This window comes from Lissotriton helveticus, chromosome 11 (assembly GCF_964261635.1).
Source record: "Lissotriton helveticus chromosome 11, aLisHel1.1, whole genome shotgun sequence".
NCBI lineage: Eukaryota > Metazoa > Chordata > Amphibia > Caudata > Salamandridae > Lissotriton > Lissotriton helveticus.
The window spans coordinates 1,026,649,263-1,026,672,754 of NC_136072.1; the positions used below are offsets into that span (position 1 = coordinate 1,026,649,263).

General features: G+C 47.1%; 1 protein-coding gene across 4 annotated transcripts in view; it reads left to right on the forward strand.

Annotated features, from left to right (window-relative positions):
• HECTD4 (HECT domain E3 ubiquitin protein ligase 4) overlaps positions 1 to 23,492 on the forward strand; it is a 2,216,728-nt gene that overhangs the window by 1,168,496 nt on the left and 1,024,740 nt on the right. For all 4 annotated transcript variants that reach the window (XM_078667422.1, XM_078667425.1, XM_078667423.1 and 1 more), the window contains exon 49: positions 21,969 to 22,132. In XM_078667422.1, coding sequence (XP_078523548.1) covers positions 21,969 to 22,132 — 164 coding nt within the window. The remainder of the gene's footprint in view (positions 1 to 21,968; positions 22,133 to 23,492) is intronic.

Below are 23,492 nucleotides of genomic sequence, written 5' to 3' on the forward strand. Positions count from 1 at the left end.
GCCCATGAACTGGGGGGGGGGGGGAGGAGGCTGATAACATGGCAGCATTTTTAATACCTTGGATAGCAGTGGGTTCACTCCTAAAGAGATCTGAGAGGAACTTTGTCGGGCCCTGGACCTTAATTCCAGCTGCCTTATCTTCTTTGTTAGGAAAAATGTGACATTCATTTTTTCTTTATTATAATACCTTTGAAAGCTAGTACAGCATGAGACTAATGTCTTTTGGCATCTGTTTCATTGTCCTCGTCATTAAAGCTTTCATAGGAGAGCTTAAGTGTTAGTAATTTCATTCTGTCAGAAAGTCTATTTCAACTTGCAAGTTAAATACTTTTTTTTCCATGCTATGGGAGCCTTCATTCAAGGCTATACGTAAGGCGTACCTCCAGCACATCTTGTAAAAGGTCACCTTTTTGTGGCTCTAACCTGAGCTAGGATGGTGAATGTGATAAAGTTCTGTGTATCTATGACACATGTTCTGTATTTTACCACTATTGGGTATCCTTGAGAATGTTTCATATGTTTATTCTGATTACTTTCAAATTTCACATGAACCAGATAATTTCATTGCCATCTCAGATTCCCAACCTGACTTCTCCAGTAGGCCATTGCCAGACGTTACTTACTTGAATCTCAAGTCACTGCTAAATTGCAATTTATTCTGCTTTAGCAATTTGGTGTCTGCAGCTTGTCTCTGGGTCACATGACTGGGTGTAATTGACAGCTTCGTGTATTCCTCCTAGACAGCCACACACACTAGGATTCAAAGACCAGCCTCAAGAAGCTTCTCCCCACTTCAAAGGGACAGCTAGGTATAAATATTGAACCTCGGACACCAACTCTTCAGTACACTTCTGGTCCTATGGATACTCTGCCTGGAAGACCGACTGCTGTGCTGCTGAAAGGAATTCAACTGCTGGACTTCTGCTATGAAAGACTGCTGCCCTGCTGCGCTGACCTGCTGGGTGAGAAGAACCTACATCTCTTGTACCGACAATCCCAGAGTGACTCTAAGAGCTAGTTGGCTGGTGTCATTATCTGAAGCCTCAGGGACACAACAGGCTTCCAACAACCTTCCACCTTCACCTGGACTCTGCCATCTCTGAGTCTACCTGGCCATGTGGTGCCACCACAGTCCTGGACCGTTGGTAATTTCCTTGAGGTGCTCTGCTACTCTCTGTGAATCCAGTGGGACCGAAGCATCTCCTCTGCTGAATGGTGCAACCCTGAGCAGAATAGACTCCTAGCCGCTGCTCCGTGGATTGGACCCGTCGCAAAGTTCCACATCACCTACACAGTGTCTTTGGAACCCCTGCTGCGCAGCACATCTTCCTGCGCAGGTCCTCTCATACCTCATCATCAGGCGCCTCAACGACGATGCTGGACTGTGTATCGCAGCCTTGCAGCTCCTCAAATCTGACGTAACGCCTCAGCTGTGTGACACATCCCAGGTACCGGATTTCGCATTGCAAGCCTTCATCGACGAGATCCTCGACAATGACACAGGCCTTTGCACCGCAGCCTCGCTGCACCTCCGGACCGAAGCCGCTTCAGCTGCACAACACTTCTTCGACTCGGATCCTCACAACACTCTGCAAACCTGCATTGGCTCAGGGAGCCTAACTGGGTCCCTGTAGCCGGTCTGTGCTCCATTGCTATCAGCCTGAACTTGTGACTTTGTCCCAGTCTAGCGCAACCAGATATTTAGAGTTGACCCTTTGCGCTTTTTGGTGCTATTTTTACTGAAATCTTTAAAGTTGCATATCTCTGGTTCTACTGATTTGATTTTTGGTGTTATTTATTAAAAATACCTCCATTATCCTTTTTATGTGGCGATTTTCTTTTTATTACTGTTTGAAGTGTTGCACTAATACTTTATACATTACCTCTAAGTTAAGCTTGACTGTTCTGTACCAAGCTACCAGGTGGTTGAGCATAGGTTAATTTATGGTGGGCTTGTGCCTCACCCTGACAAGGATTAAGGTTGCTGCTTGACCAAGGCTCACACCCCAGTCAACCAGCAACCCAATGTTTTAAAGTCTCCAAGGAGGACCAAGACATCTTGACCCAAGCTATTGTCGGTGGCAGGGACGCAGCAAAGTTTACCATCAGATGTGGACTTTACACGGCAGACTCACTGGGCAGGCCTATTGCTTCCTCGGTGGTGCCCTGACACCCTGCTTGGCTGAGGTTATCTGGCTTTTTAGGGGGCACGCTGACACAACATCCCTGAACACACCATTACAGTAAGGGGAAGTGTGCCTGCCCTATCACATAAGGAGGTAAAAAAACGAAGCTGTGACAGTGGCAAAGAGCCAAGCCCATATCCAGAGTGGTCTTAGGATGTGATAAGCATTGCAAGTGAAATCAAGGAAATGTGACACATATAAATAAGTGTTCTAGCAAATATACCTACTTCAACTTGAAATACCATTGTGGCATAGACAACACCCATTGTGCCTCAATAAATGCAGATAATCTGATGGAAGCAAGCGGGCATAACCCTGTCCCAGAGATCCTAAATGGGCCATCACCAAACTAGCAAACATTTAAAAATGTGTGTCCACATCAAGTAACTCGCCTTCGGGGTAGAACTGTCCTAAGGGTGAAAATGTGTTTCTGACTACTACTTTTTCCTCCTGTCCATGCCCCAAATTGGCCCCGGTCAGGCGGGTGTCATCATCTCTGAGGGAACTAACATTTGCATACTAAAGGCGTTGGGCTCCATGAAGCTCCCTGCCTTGGAATGCTAATTTACATGTCATCCTGCTCTAGGGGGTGTAAAACATCCACTTCCGGAGCAGGCTTTGTTCCTGACCTCCTGAAAGCGTGGGCCTTCGCCCCTGGGGGTCAGAAACTCATTTGTGGTGGCAGGCTGGTCAGCCAGCACACTGGTAGTTGGTTGGTTTTCAGAAGGCACTTCTGAGGTTCCCTCAAGATGCATGCATTAATAGATCCATCACTGGAATCAGTGAGGGTTTATTAATGCAAAATGTTTGATACAAAACATCTTTGGTTTCAGTGAAGCCATCATGGAGCTGGGGAACTCTTTTTTACTTGTGTCCAGCACATGTGCTTAAAATGACTTACCTGGTGACTTGTACTGGCAGTAGTTGAACTGGTCAGCACAGGGGCATATCTGCTCATGCAGATATGTCCACACATGTAGTTTACCCTGGCTTAGGGCTGTAAGGCCTGGTGTAGGGGTTCCTACTGTAGTGTCTGCAGACATGTTACACAGGGATGTGTACCATGTTGTGTTTTCAATTTTGTCTGCACCACGACACACAGCCTGCAGTGGCAGTCTACATGATTTAGGTAAGGAGTCCCTTAGGGTGATACAGTGCATGCTGCAGCTCTTTGGGGACCCACTTTAGTACCCCTGCCCTCGACACCTGGCTTACCATTTACTAGAGACTTACAGGGTTGCCAAAGATATTGACAATTGGGGGAACAATTGTACAGTTTTAGTGAAAGATATCGGACACTGGAGACCTGGATAGCAGGAACCCCGTGCACTTTCTGTCAAAATTGCATTGAATACCAGGCAAAAAATGGGGGGGACCTTGTCAAAAAGGGCCACTTTCCTACAACTACTAGCAACAACACTTACCTTGTGAACCTACAACAGAAAAACAGAGATTAGTATACTGTAACGGAGTAGGGATGAGTACGAAGGAATGGTGGAACCCTTGCCCTGCTGAATGTGCATCTCCACCTTATCCACAGACCAGCGAGTGGGAGGACGAACTGAACGACTAGGGAGAAGAAAGCGGCGCCTTTAATTGGGCGTATGCAGCCGAGAACGAAGACACCGCCCAGAGTGACGTCAGCGGATTTGGTAAAAGACAGGAAGTTATGTACACTGGGTGTGTAATCACCCCGGAGGAGAAGGCGGAAGGAGGCGGAAGAGAGAGGAGCGAACGAAGAGGGAAAGGAGAAGAGGCGAACGTGTATCCGGAGGAGCAACGCGGAAGGGACGGACGGTCCGAGACCAGAGGAGAGCCAGGAGGCCAACGACCCCGTGAACCGCCGTGCCACACTCCCGAGGGAGGAGTGTGGCTGTCACAGGTACGGCGGCGTTGGGCGGCCTGGGTGGGGAGACGGAGCGCTCGAGAGTAGTGTTGTACATACCCGTGTGTCTCTTCCCTTTTTCGTTCCCCTTCCATTCCGTTTACCAGCCCCTGTGTCTCTCTTGCCATACCTGATCATTCACGGAGCACTGTACATAGTTACGACATTTATCACTGGGTTCTCCCTCACTTCCCCGGTCCCCCTGGTGCACCGCTTATAGAGGACTGTGAACTAACGGCATCCCTCTTGTGTTGGTTCTCTTACATGGCACGGAGACGGCGGAATCCGGTGTAAAAGAACCCCCCCTCTCCGACAGCAGCGAAGAAACGGAGAAAAGACCTTCACCACGGACCAAAGCACCTTTGCCCGAGAGAGACTGACCTTCAGACACAGAAGGACGCTTATGTCATACCCCAAGAGAACACTAAAAATAAAACCTTCTTTGAACCCTGTAACTGGTGTCACGGTCGTTCCTGCTCCCACGCCCACATATACTAAACACTACATGCGAAGCGTTGTTGAGCCTGGCCTAACTGATGCGACTGTAACAATTATTGTCAGCATTACTGCCACTATTCTATAACTTATTGCTTCCACAAGCACTAGAAGCTGGCCCTATAGATATTCTATGAATATTATACATTACAACTTTAGATAGATGCTTTATATCCGACCTGCATACAGACTCGCTGCACTCTCACCTTAGGGAGGGCTCCATCCAAAAAGAATCCAAATGTAATAAACAAAAGTGGTTCTTTAATGCAATCAACATAAATGTAAAAACTTCAACTGATGAAGATAATTCCAGAAATGCACGATTAGTTATCCATTTGAAAGACTTACTATCTTGGTTCTGATCATATAACAACAAAATCGCCCACTCTGTACTGATACATATACTTGCAACGTGGATCTGAAGCGGTTAGGGGGCCATTTTTCAGCCCATCTCTACCTTTTGTGAGAGAGTGTGCTGTTTGCAAGGTCTTGAGGGTTTAAACCCTGTGAATCTTCTGACAGACAGATGTCAAATACAGATCATCATACCATAGTCATAGTCATAGGTTCTTATATAGCGCGTGAATCACCAAAAAGGTCTCAAGGAGCTTAGCAGAGAGAGACAATGACCCTGAATAAAGAAGGTGACAATGATCAATTAGGGAAGAGCCATGTTTTCAGACCCTTACGAAAGGCCAGGTGGTTAGAGGTGGATGACAAATGGAGGGGCAGTCTATTCCAGAGTTGGGGAGCTATATAAGAAAAGGCCCGACAGCCATTTCTCAAGGTTCTGGCCCTTGGTTGAACCAGAAGGCATTTAGAACTGGACCTTAGAACTCTGGAAGGATTATATAGGACCAGTTTCTTCGCTAAATAGGAAGGACCAGTTCCCATTAGAAGCTTGTGGACAATGCTAAGTATCTTAAAGTGGCTTCTTTGGCGCACAGGGAGCCAGTGTAATTCCCTAAGACTGGGTAGGGCTGATGATCTAGGAGGCAGCCCTAGCGCCAAGCGTGCTGCGTTATTCTGGACCGTTTGTAACTTGGTCAATAGACACTCATTTATGGATGCAAACAGGGCATTGCCGTAATCTAAACGACTAATGATGAGCCCCTGAATCAAGGGTTTCCTGGATTCCAGGGGAAGCCATTTAAATATTTTCCGCAGCCTGCGCAGGATGCCATAGCAGGTACGCGACACCAGGTTGACATGGGACTTCATGGAGAGAGTGTTGCTGCGGTATTAAGGAGGGCAGCTGTTGTGTTAGATTACCAGCTTCCCTCAGTGAAATTATCCCCAGACCCTTTGGTGGATGCCGTTCACCAGGGTAAGACAGGAGTGGAGCACTTCCATATAGTGAGTCTCTACACAACATATTGTTAGGGGCTTGGGCAAGGCCAGTAACGGGAATGCCTGTACACCATGCTACATCCCATAGGCATCGGCCCGGCCCTAGGGATCCTCATGGTCTTCTAAAAGATCCCTCCACCAAAGGTCTGGTTGTACAATTAGCTACAGCCTCTGTTGACCCAAATGTCCTCCCTCAGGTTCCACCCAACACTGAGTCCAGATGGCTGGAAAGCTGGGGGAGAAATATTTTCTCTTCTGTTAGTGCAGCATTACTATCTTTGAATATTACATGTATTCTCAGCCAGTTTTCCCATGTGTTATGGGACTCAGTTGAGAGTTTGTTGCCTTCTCTTCCAGAGGAAGACACAGGTGAACTGCTACAGTTGGTGAAGGATTGCTGAGAGGCGGTGAAATTCACCATACAATTTGGTATGGTATGGACACCACTGATTCCTTGGGTAGAGCTATGGCTCTGTTAGTTTCATTGGGCAGGCATGCATTGCTGTGTCAGTCTGGGCTGTTAGAGCCTGTTATGTTATGTTATGTTATTAAAAATTTATAAAGCGCGCGTACGCCCAGGGGCTTCTTGGCGCTGGTAAGATAAAAAACATAACAAGAGGTGAGTCTGCCGGAAGAGTTATTTCGGGTAAGCTTTTATGAAGAGGTGAGTTTTAAAAGCCTTTCTAAAGGCAAGGAGGTCTTTACTCTGTCTGAGGGCTAGTGGTAAAGAGTTCCATAGGGTGGCTGCCAGGAAGTGGAAGCTGCTGCCGCCTTGTCGTTTTTTCTTAAAACGAGGAACTTCTAAAAGGTCTTTGTGGGCAGATCTTAGATTCCGTGAAGGGACATATCTACCGATCAGCTGTCTGATAAATAGGGGTCCCTTGCCTTGCAGAGCCTTAAAGATAATGCACCCGGCTTTGAATTCGGCTCTTTGAGCCACGGGTAGCCAGTGCAAACTCTCCAGGCCTGGTTTGATAGATTCCCATTTGGGTACTTTGCAGATCAGCCTAGCGGCCTGATTCTGCAGGTACTGTAGTCTTTTGAGTTGTCCTGCGGGTAGGCCTAGGTATAGGCTATTAGAAAAGTCAATGTGGGAGAGGACTAGGGCCATGACTACCTGGATTAAGGCGGAGGGAGTGAGGAAATGGGCGATTTTCCAGATTTTTCTTAGTTGGAAAAATCCAGAGGAGACCACGGTACCAATTTGGGATTTTAGCGAGAGGTCCCCGTTGATGGTTATCCCCAGACTTTTTACAGTGGAAGATTTCTTAGGGGGAAGACCCATGTCCGACGGCCAGAAGTTAGGGCTCCAACTGATTTCGCTCTTGCCGGGCAGAATCAACTCAGTTTTCCCCGGGTTTAATTTGAGGTGATTTGAGGACATCCAGCTCTGGATTAGGGTCATGGTGGCTTGGAAGTCCTCCACCGCGTTAGGGGAGTTGAGAACAAAGATAAGCTGTAAGTCATCTGCATAGTTATATGCAGTGACTTTGTGCTTACTCAGGGCAAAGAGGAGGGGCCGCATGTACAGATTAAATAGCAGGGGGGATAGTGAGGAGCCCTGGGGCACCCCACAAAAAGACTTGACCTTGGCGGCAGAAAAAGAGCCTAAGCGAACCGATTGGGTGCGTTCGGTGATGAACGATTTTAACCAGGCTAGGGCAGAGTCTCTAAGACCCGCCTGTTCGACACGGTTGACCAGAATGGAATAGTCAACCGTGTCGAATGCCGCGGACAGGTCGAGAAGTACTAAGGCTTGATGAAGGTTGTTATCAGCGTTGGACCTCAAGGTGTTCTGGACTGCCAATATTACTGCCTCAGTGGAGTGGCCAGGTCGAAAGCCTGCTTGGTTGGGTTGGAGATATTCTGTTTCCTCCACGAAGTTAGAGAGGCAGTTGGTGACGTGCGCCTCCAGCATTTTCGATAGAAAAGGTAGCAAAGATATGGGCCGATAGTTCGTAAGGTCGAGCGGGTCGATGCCAGGCTTCTTGGTGAGGGGAATCAGTAGGGCCTGTTTGAAGCTGCTAGGTACTGTCCCTGACGTAAGAGAGTCGTTGAGTAGGGATATCATGCTGTTGGGCATAGCTCGACCAATTTCTTTCATGATATGGGGGGGGCAGACATCCATAGGGGATCCTGATTTGACTCTAGACAATAATGTCAAGAAAGTTTTCAAATCAATAAGGGGATAGGAATGTAAAGTTGAGGGATTGAAATAGATGTCATCCACTGGGGCGGATGATGGGAGTGTGGAGATGTTCTGCTTAATCGTTAAGATCTTATCACGGAAAAAGTCGTTCAGGGAGTTGCATAACGCTTGTGAGGGAACTACCGGGGGGGAAGTTCTATCGTCGTTGCAAAGGTCGTTCACAATCCTGAAAATTTCTTTTGACTTGTTGGTGGAGTTGAGGACTTTAGATGAATAGTAGGTTGTTTTATGGTTCTGTAGAGTTTTTTGGTATGTTTTCCTGGCTGAGCAGTATGCGGCCTTAGCCAGTGGACAGTACTGGGAGCGCCAGGTTCTTTCCTTTTGCCTCACCTCTAATTTCAGTGTTTTTAGTTCGAGTGTAAACCATTTATGTGCATCCGGGCTCCTTGAGCAGCTGAGATGCGTGAGGGGAGCATAGATGTTAATCGCTTCAGTGAGCCATTCATTGAGTCGGCTATCGGCCTCATCCACATTGTTGCTGTCGAGGGGGGGGGAGTTACCCAAGAAGTTTAGAAAGGCTGGCATATCCATGGAGGACCATTTCCTGATGGTTTTGCTAGATTGTAGTTTAAAGTGGGTTGTCTTATCTAGCTGGAAAGAGAAACTGATGCTGTGGTGATCAGACCAGCAACAGGGTTTTATGTCTAATACAGATAGGGGCAGGTTCAGAGACCAGATTTGGTCGAGGCTGTGGCCCTTCTGGTGGGTCTCGGTGTGGATGTGTTGTGTCAGGTTAAGATCACAGAAGAGTTCGCTCATCTCTGCAGCTTGGGGGTCCAACGATAGGTTGTCGAACCAGAGATTTAGATCTCCAACCAGGAGTAGTTTAGAATGGTTAGTGACCAATGGTGCCAGTAACTGAGCTAGAATGGAAGGGAATGTAGCCATGGTTTGGGGAGGGCGATATAATAGGACCATTATAAGTGAGCCATTGGGGGTGTCTATTTTGGCGACAATGTTTTCAGTATTAGGTAGAGGCAGAGAGGGGAGCTGTCTGAGTTGAAACTTTTTATTGACGATTATTGCTGCTCCTCCCCCAGTTTTTCCGCCAGGGCGGAGTGCTGATAGAATATAATAGTCTGCAGGTAGGGCAGCTAAGATATCCGGTAGTGAATCCGGAGTGAGCCAGGTCTCCGTCAGTAGCAGCATGTCAGGCTGTTTGTCCATGAGTAGTAGAAATATATCAGATTGGTGCTTAATCATGGAGCGGGTGTTAAGATAGATACACCTGAACGTGTAGGTGGAGCAGGGTGTGGTCGTGCGCATAGAGTACTCAGGAGCAGGGGCGTTCGTGAGGGAGGCAGAGTTGCCTATACCTAAGTGAGAAATGCGTTTAGCTGCGTGATAGGGGACAGGTGGACACGTCGTGACGGTTGGGCGCAATACCTGTAGTTCAGCAGAAGTATAAGTGTAGTGGCTCGCAGGGTCCTTGGCCCCTGGTCCCGGACGCTCGCGGACGAGCGCAGACGAGCTTGCCTTATGCGCGCCTTCGGCGCGCATTCGTCGCGCCCGCTGCGCTCGTCCGCTGCGCTTCCTGTGTAGGCACATGATTTATAGCTGGCAGGGGGGATGAGATGTGGGCGTGGCCTGACCGGGTGGGCGTGGCCTATGTCCTGGGCAATGGCGGCAGGGAAACCAAAACAAACCCTCGCCAATGGAAGCTTGTATCTCAGCTGTGAGAGGCCTCGTGAAAGCGCGAAGTGCTCGGTGCAGGTGAGTGCAAGTTTTTAAAAGACCAAAGAAATTCTGTCACTTTCTATTTAAAATATGCAAAATCGCACTACTCCCGGCTCAAGCCTCAGGAGGTTCCGTTTTTTAAGATGCAGCGCTTGTAGTCAGCGCTCTCTATATAGCGCGGGAAGGTAGGGGTGGGCGTGGCCTGACCGGGTGGGCGTGGCCTATGTCCTGGGCAATGGCGGCAGGGAAACCAAAACAAACCCTCGCCAATGGAAGCTTGTATCTCAGCTGTGAGAGGCCTCGTGAAAGCGCGAAGTGCTCGGTGCAGGTGAGTGCAAGTTTTTAAAAGACCAAAGAAATTCTGTCACTTTCTATTTAAAATATGCAAAATCGCACTACTCCCGGCTCAAGCCTCAGGAGGATCCGTTTTTTAAGATGCAGCGCTTGTAGTCAGCGCTCTCTATATAGCGCGGGAAGGTAGGGGTGGGCGTGGCCTGACCGGGTGGGCGTGGCCTATGTCCTGGGCAATGGCGGCAGGGAAACCAAAACAAACCCTCGCCAATGGAAGCTTGTATCTCAGCTGTGAGAGGCCTCGTGAAAGCGCGAAGTGCTCGGTGCAGGTGAGTGCAAGTTTTTAAAAGACCAAAGAAATTCTGTCACTTTCTATTTAAAATATGCAAAATCGCACTACTCCCGGCTCAAGCCTCAGGAGGTTCCGTTTTTTAAGATGCAGCGCTTGTAGTCAGCGCTCTCTATATAGCGCGGGAAGGTAGGGGTGGGCGTGGCCTGACCGGGTGGGCGTGGCCTATGTCCTGGGCAATGGCGGCAGGGAAACCAAAACAAACCCTCGCCAATGGAAGCTTGTATCTCAGCTGTGAGAGGCCTCGTGAAAGCGCGAAGTGCTCGGTGCAGGTGAGTGCAAGTTTTTAAAAGACCAAAGAAATTCTGTCACTTTCTATTTAAAATATGCAAAATCGCACTACTCCCGGCTCAAGCCTCAGGAGGATCCGTTTTTTAAGATGCAGCGCTTGTAGTCAGCGCTCTCTATATAGCGCGGGAAGGTAGGGGTGGGCGTGGCCTGACCGGGTGGGCGTGGCCTATGTCCTGGGCAATGGCGGCAGGGAAACCAAAACAAACCCTCGCCAATGGAAGCTTGTATCTCAGCTGTGAGAGGCCTCGTGAAAGCGCGAAGTGCTCGGTGCAGGTGAGTGCAAGTTTTTAAAAGACCAAAGAAATTCTGTCACTTTCTATTTAAAATATGCAAAATCGCACTACTCCCGGCTCAAGCCTCAGGAGGTTCCTCTACAGAATAACCTGAAAGATAAGCCGTTTGATAGTGTACATTTATTATTTGGTGCACATGTGGATTCAGCAGCGATTGCGAGGTGCACGGTGTGATAAAGACACCTAACATGTCTGGAGGATCTGGTTGCGTTCTTTTTTTCAGACTTCCTTAAAAAAGTGTTTATAAATGACTGAGTTGCAATATATATTCATCTAGTTGCAACGGGTGTGATATTTCTGCTTCCTGCAGGAGTTTATAGTTGTTTAACGAAGCTTGCATATTTTTACCTGACCCTTGCCTCCTGGCAGGTACGATTTTCTTAGTGCATTGATTCTGCAGAATCGAAATTTGCCTAGCTTAGTAACGGTAAGTTTAAATTCTATTAAGGACACGGAGGCGAGGATTATGCTTTTCCTTCTTCGCTGTTTATTACAATCAAAACTCACTGCAGCCCAGAAAAGCACTCAAATCAAATGTTTATATATCCCGAACAGTTGGGACAGAAACATTACATAAGGAAAAAAAAACATCAGAACTACAAATCCCAACAGACAATGAGAACATAATATTGGTCCTTTCACAGTATCCATAATCAGAAGAAAGGGCGTCCATCTTGTGTCACCTTCCTCTTTCTTCGCGCGAGTCACGCCAACGTCTTATTGATCCTGTTTCGAACCTTCATTGCCTAGCGAAGAGACACAACAGCTTAAGCTTCGTAAGACCAACCTACACTCTACAAGTAAAACTCCACCGTGAAATTGCAGTAACAATGACAATGCAGTCACAAAGAAACCCAAAACCTGATTACTTACTGCCATACAGGCGGGATCTCTCCAAAGAGGTTCGGGAGGGATAATCCTCGCCTCCGTGTCCTTAATAGAATTGAAACTTACCATTACTAAGCTAGGCAAATATCGATTCTATGTCAGGACCGGAGGCTTCAGATTATGCTAGTTCAAAGCTTACTTACCACTAAATTTGCAATATCCACCTCCGGTTTGAAATAAAACCTTTTAAAGGTGGAATCTGAGGACCAATCTGCCGCCCGCATCAAGTCCTCCAAACGAGCTCCTAAGGAGAAAGCCTTCGAGGCCATGGCTCCTCTAGCCGAGTGAGCACCGAACATTTTAGTATCAATGCCAGCTTCCTGTAGAACCCACCTGGCTATAGTGGGGGAGGATACTGCCTTGTGTAGCTTCCGTAAAGCAATGAGTAATTGCCTTTCGCCCGGAGGACGAAGTTCAGTAGTGACATCCTCATTAGTCTTTAGGCATTGAACCACGCAGAGCTTGGGAGCGTCCGCAAACGCTGGGTAAGAGATTGTTCTCGACGCGGACTTTGTACGGCGTCCCACAGTAAAGGTAACCCCGTCTGGGGAGAAAACCCACGCTGAAACATCTAAGGCTCGCACATCAGAGACCCTACAGCAAGACACCAAACACAAAAGCATGGCTAACTTGGCAGAGAGCTCCTTCAAAGAGAGGTACTTGTTGGGTTTCCATGAAAGAAAAAGGTTCAGAACAACGTTGACGTCCCACAGGACTGAATAGCGCAGCTCCGGGGACAAAGAAAGCCGGATGCCCCTTAGGAGCCTACACACCAAAGGATGCTCCCCGACCGGGACACCATTCACTGGCTCATGCACAGCCGAAATTGCGGAACGCATTGCGTTAATGGTGCGATACGCCAGGCCGTCAGACGCCAATCCCGCCAAGAAATTCAATATGGGAACGTCGCCTGCTACCAGGGGATCCAGATCCCGTTGAATACACCAACGTACCCACCTTGTCCAAGCGGACCGTTACCTCTTTGCGGTACTGCTCGCCCAGGCTTTTGACAAAAGGTTCTGAGCTGACTCTGAAAGGCCTGGGAGCGACCAACGTCGCCGGAAAGCCGCCATTCCATGAGGCGGAGACAATCCTGCACTACGAGGTGATGCGGTTCCCCGTCCGGATTGAGAAGAAGACGCGGGAGCCGGGGGAGTAGGATTGGAGAATCCCAAGAAAGTTCCAGAAGAACTGGAAACCAAACTTGCGACCTCCAAAAGGGCGTCACCACTGTCACCTCTGCCTTCTGGCGGCGGAGCTGGGCCGCCACCCGCACCACCATCGAAAAGGGGGGAAATGCTTAGGTTTGCTCTTGACTCCAATCCTGTAGAAACGCGTCCGTGGCTTCCGGGAGAGGATCCGGCCTCCAGCTGAAAAAACGCGGGAGTTGGTGATCCAAGCGGGACGCAAACAGATCTATCGTGAAAGGGCCCCACAGGTCATTCAACCATTGGAACACCTGTACGTCCAGCTTCCAAAGACTGGAGTCCCGCAGGTATCTCGAGTGCCAATCCGCCACTTGATTGGCCCGGCCCGGTAGGTATTCTGCTGTCACAGACACGTGATGGGCCAGACAATAGTCCCAAAAATCCTTCGCCAGATCCGCTAGCGCTTGGGATAGGGGACCTTCCAGGTGGTTGACGTATCGAACCGCCGAGACGTTATCCATCCGTAGGAGATTGCACGATCTTGCTGATTCTCTGGTCCAACAGCGGACTGCGAATGACCCTGTCAGGAGCTCCAAACAGTTGATGTGGAGCTGCTGTTCTTCTGATGACCAAGCACCGCCTGTGAAATCCCCGCAGCGGGCGCCCCAGCCTGACCTGCTGGCGTCCGATTCTATCAATCAGTCTGGTGTTGACCCGAAAATCGCCCGGCCGTTCAAGCTTCCATATGGGAGAGCCACCAGGACATTTCCCCTTTCACCTCTTCCGAGAGGGGAACCAGTTGGTCGTACGAAATACCTCTCCTGAGTTGGTACGCTTTGAGGCGCTGAAGGGCCCGATAATGGAGGGGCTCCGGAAAAATTGCCTGAATGGAGGAGGATAGGAGTCCTTCCACTCTGGCAATCTGGCACAGGGAGGTGTGCGATTTGGAAATCGTTTGCCTCAGAACATGCCGAATTTTGGCTATCTTCCGGGACGGAAGACTTGGAGAGGCTTGCAAAGAGTCCACAACGAACCCAAGGAATATCGCTTGTTGAGACGGGGTGAATACCGATTTGTCTTTGTTGATGATGAAGCCCAGCCCCTGAAACAAGGAGATCGTTTGATGAAGCTGGAGGGTCAACTTCTTGGGGCACTGAGCCATCAAAAGGATGTTGTCCAGATAGACAATCATCTGAATGCCCTGGCCCCGCAGGACCTCCCCTGCCGGATGCAACAGCTTGGTGAAACACCAAGGGGCTGATGAAAGCCCGAATGGAAGTGCCGTAAATTCGAAAACCTGATCCCTCCAAAGAAACTGAAGAAAACGACGGTGGAGAGGATGGATGGGTACCACTAGGTACGCGTCCTTGAGGTCCAGCCGGACCATCCTGTCGTTCGGGAGCAGCACATCCCAAAGAAGTTGGATTCCCTCCATCTTGAAATGATGGTAGACTAACCAACCGTTGAACTCTCTGAGATTGATCATGGGCTGCTTGCCCCCATCGGTCTTTTCCACCAGGAAGATATTGCGGAGGAACCCGTAGGGATGTCGAATTAACCGACTAATGGCTCCCTTGCGCAGCAGCGCCGACACCTCTTCGTCGATCAACCGAGCATCGGCCAGGGAAAAACTTATAGGGCGTGGAGCCTGTAAGTGGCATGGACGATCGTAGAATTCTATACGGAAACCGCGCACGGTCTGAAGGACCCAAGCGTCCGCTCTAATTGCCGCCCATGCCCCTGGAAAGGCTGCTAGCCGGCCTCCAATCCGCACCTGATCTGCAGAAATTACACTTACCATTGGCACCACTGTTGCCGGTGTTGTTCCTGAAGCCGCCTCGCCCTCTGAAGCGCTGGCCTCTGGTCGGGTAAAAATTGGTGTAGTTGGCCGAGGTGTTGTATTGGCCTCTGCCGGAGCCTTGCCCTTTATTGGGTACATTTTGACCACCAAGGCCGGTCGCGTGGCCCCTACCGCGACCGGCCCCTCGGGAAAAACGCTGTTGGAACACCCTCTTTATACTGGACTGGGCCTTTTTCAGGGAGGTGAAAGTTGACACGAATTTCCCTAGCTCCTTAATGAAAGGGTCTCCAAACAGACCTCCTTGCGCCACCTCCGAAGAGGCCAAGTCTCCTAACTTGGGGTCCAACTTTATCAACAGTGAGCGGCGACGCTCCATCTAGAGGACGCAGTTGGCGTTCCCCAAAAAAATGATAGCCCTCTGTGCCCAATTCGACAGAACGTCTGGGGATATGGCAGAGCCCGATACTTTCGCCTCCTCTGCCATATCCAGGATCTTGGTGATGGGTCCTATCGCATCTAGCAACTTGTCCTGACATGAACGCCAGGAGCGGTCGATGCCCTTACGGGGATCTTTCACGAACTTTGCCATGAAGGTAACCATTTTCCCTTCTAACTCCGGTGTCAAGGCGACTTTCCCTTCCAGAGTGGGACGTGGGCACTCCCCTCGCAGACAACTTCTTGCTTCCTTCTCCAAGGGCTTGCGGAGGCGTCCCGCCACAAACTTGGCTACCTTGTCCCCAGGCGCCCAAGCAGCTGACTGCGGATGTATTATTTCATCCTGGTCCAGCATGCCTGAAATATCCTGTGGTAACTCGGCCGCGGAGCTGGACTGGCGCCAAGAACGCACGGACTCCTCGTCGTCATCCGTGTCTGCCGGGGAGATACCTCCCGGGGAGGAGGTGCTGTCCCTGCCGGCACCGAAGGTCCCGGGGCCGGGAGTGGCGCAGGGGTAGGATTGGTTGCCTTAGCCAGAAAAGCGTCATGTAGGCGCTCAAAGGCATCCCTGTCTACACCCTGCACCCCCCTGAGCCCCCGTCCCTACAAACTCTCTTAGGGGCGGGTGGGTCCCCTTCCAATGGTGCTGGGCTTACCCCAGAAGGCCCTAATTGCGCCTGCGCGAGCTTCGCACGGTCCTCAACGATATTGGTGGACAGTCTGTCCTCCATGGGACCCACTATCTCCTGTACACAGCGGTAAATAGAACTGTCCACCGCGTTGTAAAACTCATCGTCATCTAAATACTGATGAGTCTCCTCCTCTTCCTCATAGTAGCCCTCCGCCATGACTGGGGACCCTATTGGCTGTGAACTACAAGTTAAACTGAGGGCTACACTGGCAAACACAGTACCAGGTTATGGACTAGCCTTCGGCAAGCAATGATATTGGTGCTGGTTGAACCAGGGATGATTGAGGCAGCACCAGCCTCTCAGCGCGCGGACCCTCCCTAATGGACCGGGCCTGGGCCGCCTCCCTGCATGCTTAATAGAAACTGAGCAAACGTGTTTTATACACTTGCCAGCACACACGCGGTGAAAACCGCTTTACTCTGCCACTTCGGTCCGATGATGAAAACACGCGGTGAAAACCGCTTTGGTGCACAACACTTCGCCCGAAGGCGTCGCCGCGGTATTAGTAATTACCGCAAATACAGACCCCCTCGGGGCATTCTTAAAGGTGTGGGAATTCAGCCCTGCACGGGCGTCTTGGTGAGGCGGCGGGCGAGGCTCAGGCACGGCTGTTAATCCTCAGCACAGCTCCCGGAGGTCAGTGAGAGGAAGCAGCGCCGAGGAGAACGAGACGCGACGGCTCCCTCTAGCGGCCAGGAATGCGCCGCAACAATGACAGGGACATCGCGTAAGGGACGAAAGCGCCCCGCGATCAACGGGGTCTGTTACAAAGGAAAAAGGCAACACGCAGCCAAGCAAAGGTCACCACAGAGTTCCCCAATAAATATCTACACGAGAAATATACAAAAACCAAGCACAATTGCAATCCAAAACCCACAATAACTAAATTACGTGAGAGGAATGAGCAAAAGGCACAAGAAAGAGGGAGGTGACACAAGATGGACGCCCTTTCTTCTGATTATGGACACTGTGAAAGGACTAATATTATGTTCTCATAGTCTGTTGGGGTTTGTAGTTCTGATGTATTTTTTCCTTATGTAATGTTTCTGTCCCTACTGTTCGGGATATATAAACATTTGATTTGAGTGCTTTTCTGGGCTGCTATGAGTTTTGATTGTAATAAACAGCGAAGAAGGAAAAGCATATTCGGAAGCCTCCGGTCCTGACATATAGAATTCTTTTCAGTACAGTTGCATTCTTTAGGTATGTTCCATAATACATGATTTTCTGAATTACTATTTACTTCTTGGCGCAGAAGTAATTAATTTCTTCTTCCACTCTGCCGATTACAGTTTTTTGTCTGTTTATTTGTGTTTGTTTTTTGATTGATACCTGACAGATCTTGCAGTTTTCTTTACTCCGTAGAAGAGCTCAAGCTCAAGAGTTAATACCTTAATGGTACATTCCCTACTCTATGTGGAGTATGTTTTGTATGCTATGTGAGCATTTCAAAATACGTATATGCTGAGTTGGGATCCTCAGCTTTTGCACTATTGGATCCTCATTTGGGGGTGCAGAGTTACTACCACTGTGTCCGATTATTTCTCTGACCTACGATATCATACATTCGGTACCCCCTGGTTTGGTACTTTTGATGCTTGTACCTCCATGGGAGTCTCAGTATATATGATCATTGTTGGCCACAAGATTATCATCTTGTGGGCCTTAAACACTTTTGTTTTGCTCTTCAGGTTCTCTCTTATAGCCATTTTTATTTGATAGGCTCTTTTACCCCTCCTGTAGACACAGTTGGTTTGTACGTGTTCCTTGATCATGATAGTTTCTTTTCCTGGGATTGTCATGCTATTTTTGGTATCCGTCGACTCTATTCCTTCCATTATGAAGGGTACTTATTAGTTGGGGTTGTTCCAACGCTTTGCGTTATTGCTAAAAATGTCCTCTTTCTCAAGTTTATTTCCCCCTAATGCTGTACATTTTCTTCTTTCTGAAGGTATTCCAACACGTGGCCATGATGGGACTAGTTGTTGCCTCATAGCTTCTACTTTTTGTAGATGTCTTTTTTTCTTTTCCTACTGGATCGTTGCACTTCTAGGAGACAACTCTTTTCATCATTTGTAGTTAGGTTTGCACTTTGTGAAATGTGGTTCCTGGATGACATACACATGTGGATATTTGTTTTATAGCTCACTCAGATTCTTTTATTATGGAGTCCTTTTAAAATTTTCCAGTTTGAGTATGAGGGATTTTTTCTAGAACATCTGTAGATGAGTTTCTGTTCATATTGTAAGATCACGTACTAACTTTGGGTTTCGAGAAGTTTCAAGGTTTCTTTGTCATACTTTATATATTTTTTAACTTTATGCTCTATTGCGTGCTGATGCAGTCTCATGCAGTTTGCATTTTGCTGACATTTTGGATGTCTGTTGCTTTCTTATGTGGTATGATGTGGAGAAGCGTGGCTCAGTGGTTAGAGGCGGCAGACCCGGAAGCTGAGATCGGCCGTGGACCAGGGTTCGATTCCCCGCCTCGGCGGGTCTCGGGCTCAAAATTCCACAGAGTCAACAATTCTCGCTCCGGTGCCTACTCGACTCACGGGGTCACACTCTGCGACTCTGGGCAATAGCTTGCTTAATCTCCACTACGGCCCCTCGCGGCGGGATGCCTGGCTTTCACCTTGTGGATACCCGGCCGGGTTATCTCACAGGGGAATACCAGGACGGGTTCCCTAAGCAAGCGCCTTGAGACCCCTGGGTTAAAGTGTTGCGCTATATAAATCGAAACACATTTACATTTACATTTACATATGATGGCCACTATGGTTTCCATAATATTATGTCAGAATTTTCTGACTAATTATTCAGCTTTACTTTATCCCTACCTATTATAGTTTTCTCTTGTCTATACATGGCAGTTTTTTTTATTTTACTCCTAAGTCATTGTATTTCTTGGACATATCCTAGTAGTCTTTGGTGTATCTTTCTAGGGATATAACTGCTTATATGCCACTACTTGCTATTATCAGGTCTGGTGGCTTAATGGACTGTGCTTCCACTGTAGAGGCCTGTGTTTAATCGTATGGTCACAGGGTCATATCTCTGCGACTCAGCCTTTCATCATTCTGAGGTCGATAACCTGAGTACCTTTCAGTTGGGTGTCATTAAATAAACATCTGTTATTCAGCACCAAGATACCCTTTCCGTGAACATGCGCTTTACGAATACACGTTATGTATGTTGTCTCCAACTTTTTCTTTATAGAGCATTTGTTCTTCTTTCCCACAGGCGGTGGACCTCTCTCGCTAATACTGAGCGGGTCTGGCTCAGATAGAACTCTATATTGCACAAAGGTTTTCATACTTGGCATCACCTGCTGTTCCGTATCTCACAAGTATCCCAACATGCTGTTCGAGTCTTGATATGCGCGACAATAGCTGTATTTTATAGAGTCAATTAGCAAATTGTCCTACTATCATGAATATCTTCTCATGCCTTCTATGTCTTTATGAACTTTCTTACTGTGGTCCAGTCTTTTTCGTTGGTTCTCACTGGTTTTGTTCTAGTTAAATGCTTTTAGTGGTCTCAGTTCGCAGACCCTCCTCTGGGGATGGTATGCTTTGGCATTTGAGTCTAAAGTAAGGAATCTGCAGCTAGATGTCTCGATTAGATGAGCAAGTTACTTACCTTTTGTAATGTATTATCTGGTAGAGACAAGATCTAGCAGCAAAGTTCTTCCAATTTCCTTTCACCCCTCCCATTCTCCCCTCTCTCTAAACTGCGTCCTCTTTGGTATCTATAATTTAATTCTAAGACTTCACCTACTGGACTAAGAATTCAGTGTTCCTTTGAGACTGAGTCCTCTTTCGTCTCAATGTTTTCGTTATGAAAGCCACATACTGAATTCTAATTGTGTGTTTGTTTGTTTTTTTACACAAAGATGTCTCTTTTTAGCACATGTTTTCAATAGGCAGTTTCTATATGTGGTGTCATGCTTTGAGCGAGAGAAAATAGTCATGGAAGAAATTGACGTCAGCGCATCGGCGAGGGGATTATATGTACTCCAGCAGCGTTACATCACGTGATTACATCTATGTAGAGTGGTGCAATGCCCTCTCCCGATGCGCGTACATGCTTTTAAAAGATTTCCGTATTCAGTCTTGTGTCTGCGGTAGATTCTAAAGTAAGGAATCTGCGGCTAGATCCTGTCTCTACCAGATTATGCGTTACTGATCATAAGTAACTTTTTCTTCAATGTACTCAGCAATGTGTTTAAATCTCTTTCTATAAATCAAAACAGTGATGGCAACAGATAGCCTTCTATTACAGCCAAAGAAAGGAGAAAGAAGTGTTACAAACCACTTATATGAGTGTACACGTGTCACCAAATGCATCTAACACCAACTCAAATCTGACCCAATATGTACTAAAATCATTAAAACCCTACACCACAACTACATTTAATCCAGATTGTGTGGGGTTTCAGTAGTTCATAACAAAACATATTTTTCCTTTCCATTTGTTTTGGTTGGTAGAAAAGGTTATCTGTTGCTATAACTGTTTTGATTTAAGGTGAGAGTTTTAAACACATAGCTTTGTGCTTTAAATAAGACAGTTGCAAAACAACTGTTAAGGCTGTTTTGGGGTTTCTTTGATTAATGTTACATTATTCATTTGTATCTCCTTTTCCCTGAAGAAAGGCACTGTGATGCCTGAAAGGCATTGGTATGGAGTATGGAATTTGTTTTTTGGTGTACGATCAGACACAAAAGAGTAAAAGTCTTTTCAATGGAATAAACTAATCATTTTGCATTTCTGGAATTTTTGACAGTTAAAACTGTTATGTATATATTGATTGCATTAAACTTATACTTTCAAAAAACACTTATTTCAGACATCAGTATAGTTGGACACTCAGGGCAGGGGTGCAAGTCTATTACCATGTAGAGGACATGTTCTGTCGCAACTGGCCCAGAGAGCGGGAATGGGACATAAGCAACTTATTTTCAGTGTTCCGCAACGTATACAATGTCCGTGAGAAGGGGTAGTGCTTATTTGCTGCTCTAACCCTACCTTTTGGGGCGGAACAAGGCCGCAGGATGCCACCTAACAGTCCATGGGGGCTATGCTGTAAAAGTCGTCCAGATGCAGTCTGACACCTGTAGATATTCACAGGGTGAAAAATCTGCGGTTAGGGTATCGCTCAGAAAGATAGTTACCAGTGGTAAGTAACTTGCTCTTTTCTTCCATTGTATTGTATCTTTCATAGATTCCCATGCTTGTATCAGAATAATTAGCAGTACCATTAGGAAATATACGTTAATGATCATTTCAAGCTGCCAGTAATAATTAGAAGCCAGCTAGCTTCACTCCCCAAAACCCCCACCCGTCCAACATCTTCTGTTGTTTTTCAATGGCAAAAAGCAGACGTAAATTTAAAAAGTTAGAATTTTTCTGCTTGTTTCTACACATTGAGCTACATCTTTCTTTTTTTTTATTATTGAGAACGGACTTGTTTTAAACAGAGTCTAATTTTTTGGGCAACAAATATCAAACAACTTTTCCGATGTGTTTAATTTTACACTAGAGATTCTATTTTTATTTTTCATATTTGCAAACTTGCTCTCTCTTTCTTGTGAAAGAATTACGCATCATTGTTTTCAGTGGTTTGAAGGTAATAAATACTATGTATTGTAAGTAAGTGGCACTTTAATATTTATATGATAAGAATACCGCAAGTCACCCCGGAGTTCCATAACCTTTGGCATCAGTCCTTTATATCGTCATGGAACTCCTTGTTGACTTGCAATATCCTTATAATGTACCACTGGGTGTACTTTAGCCCATATATATTGTTTTTAAAGGGTTTTTGTGTGCTCATTTATGCTCTTTGCGATTTCTATACCAAACCTTTGTTTATGTGTTTTCCAAAGTGAAACAAATATATTGTCGACAGATTTTCAAAATGGGCCATCTTCGAAAAAGAGCATAATTAAAAATGAAATGTCCTTTTTTTTGTTTTAGGGGATGTGGCTGGAATCGGTTGGGAAAGAACGGAGGGTACACCCCCGCCTCCAGGCCAGCCGTCCAAAGGCAGAGTCTATTTCACCTACTGTGGGCAGCGCCTAGGGCCCTATCTGGAAGATGTGGCAGGAGGAATGTGGCCAGTGGTACACATACAAAAGAAGGCACGTGTCATTTGTTTACCAAGTGTCATGATTGATGATGGCCTTGAGTCTTAAAAATAAATCAAGTTAGCAGACGACTTCCCAAACACCTATGGAATAAAATAACTGACATTAGCAGCCATTGATCTGATGCTTGACACAGGTCGATACAACACAGTCCTAATCCACGTGCACTATTTTTGCTGCTTTTGTATGAGGAAATGTAGCAAACGATACTTACACCGCTGCAAAAATGATACCCTGATTCCACCACATTTCTGCTGTTTACACAAAATAAGTGGAGAAAACAGATGTCATACTTTTCAAATGTTACTGAGGTGTTCGAGGCAGTTAGTGTAACCATATTTTTTTTAATGAACAGGAAACAGGAAATCTGTATTGTTTATTTTTAAGGTGTTCTTTACGAACTGGCACACCTTCATTTATATATTATCTGTAACTCTTTGAAATGATGTATGAGCATGCAAGTGTTATTTATGGTTTCGCAATCGGTTTCGTTCTTGTTTTCTGTGATGGAGACGGTGCAAACTGTTTCTATCCCATTCATTATAACACAAGTGTCAAAAATAGATTTCACCTGGCACATGTGGACAGACATAGAAAGAAAGGACCTTTGCGCAGGGTTTTCCATGAGGGGGGTCTGTCAGCTGGACCTCTGCTGCTGGAGAGAGCGCAGCTCGAAGATGTGGAAGGATGCAAATCAAGTACACAGGCTTCCTGCTCTACCAGTGAATTCCCCATAGACACTCCATCTAAACAGGAGTGTGATAAAGCCACCCCCTCCCTCAAAGAATTTTGCACCTTTGCAGAGGAAGAAGTAGCCCTCACCCCAAACAAAATCAAATCCGGATCTCCAGCTAACCCGGCATCCTCTCAGATATTATCTAAAATCGCACCAGCACTCGTCCCAAACCTAACGAACATTTTCAACCTCTCACTAGCACAATCCATTGTTCCCACACACTGGAAGGAGGTCATAATCGGACCAATCCTGAAAAAAACAGCCGACCCTAAACTGCTGACCAATTATCGACCAATTTCCCTCCCCTTATTTGGCAAGGTCATGAAATCACTGATCAATGGCCAGCTGTATAATGATCTGGAAAACAACAATTTGCTGGACCCATCGCAGTTGAGTTTCCGGGCATTCCATAGCACCGAAACTGCCCTGCTTGAGATAGTCTATAATATCAGGCTCTCTCTGCTATCCTGATCCTGCTTGATTTAACAGCAGCCTTTGACACCATCTCTCATGACGTCCTTTTGGATCGCCTATTGGAGTTTGGTGTTGAGGGCTCAGCATTAAGTTGGATCAAGAGCTACCTGACAGACCGGTCCTCCAAGGTTAAAATAGACGCCT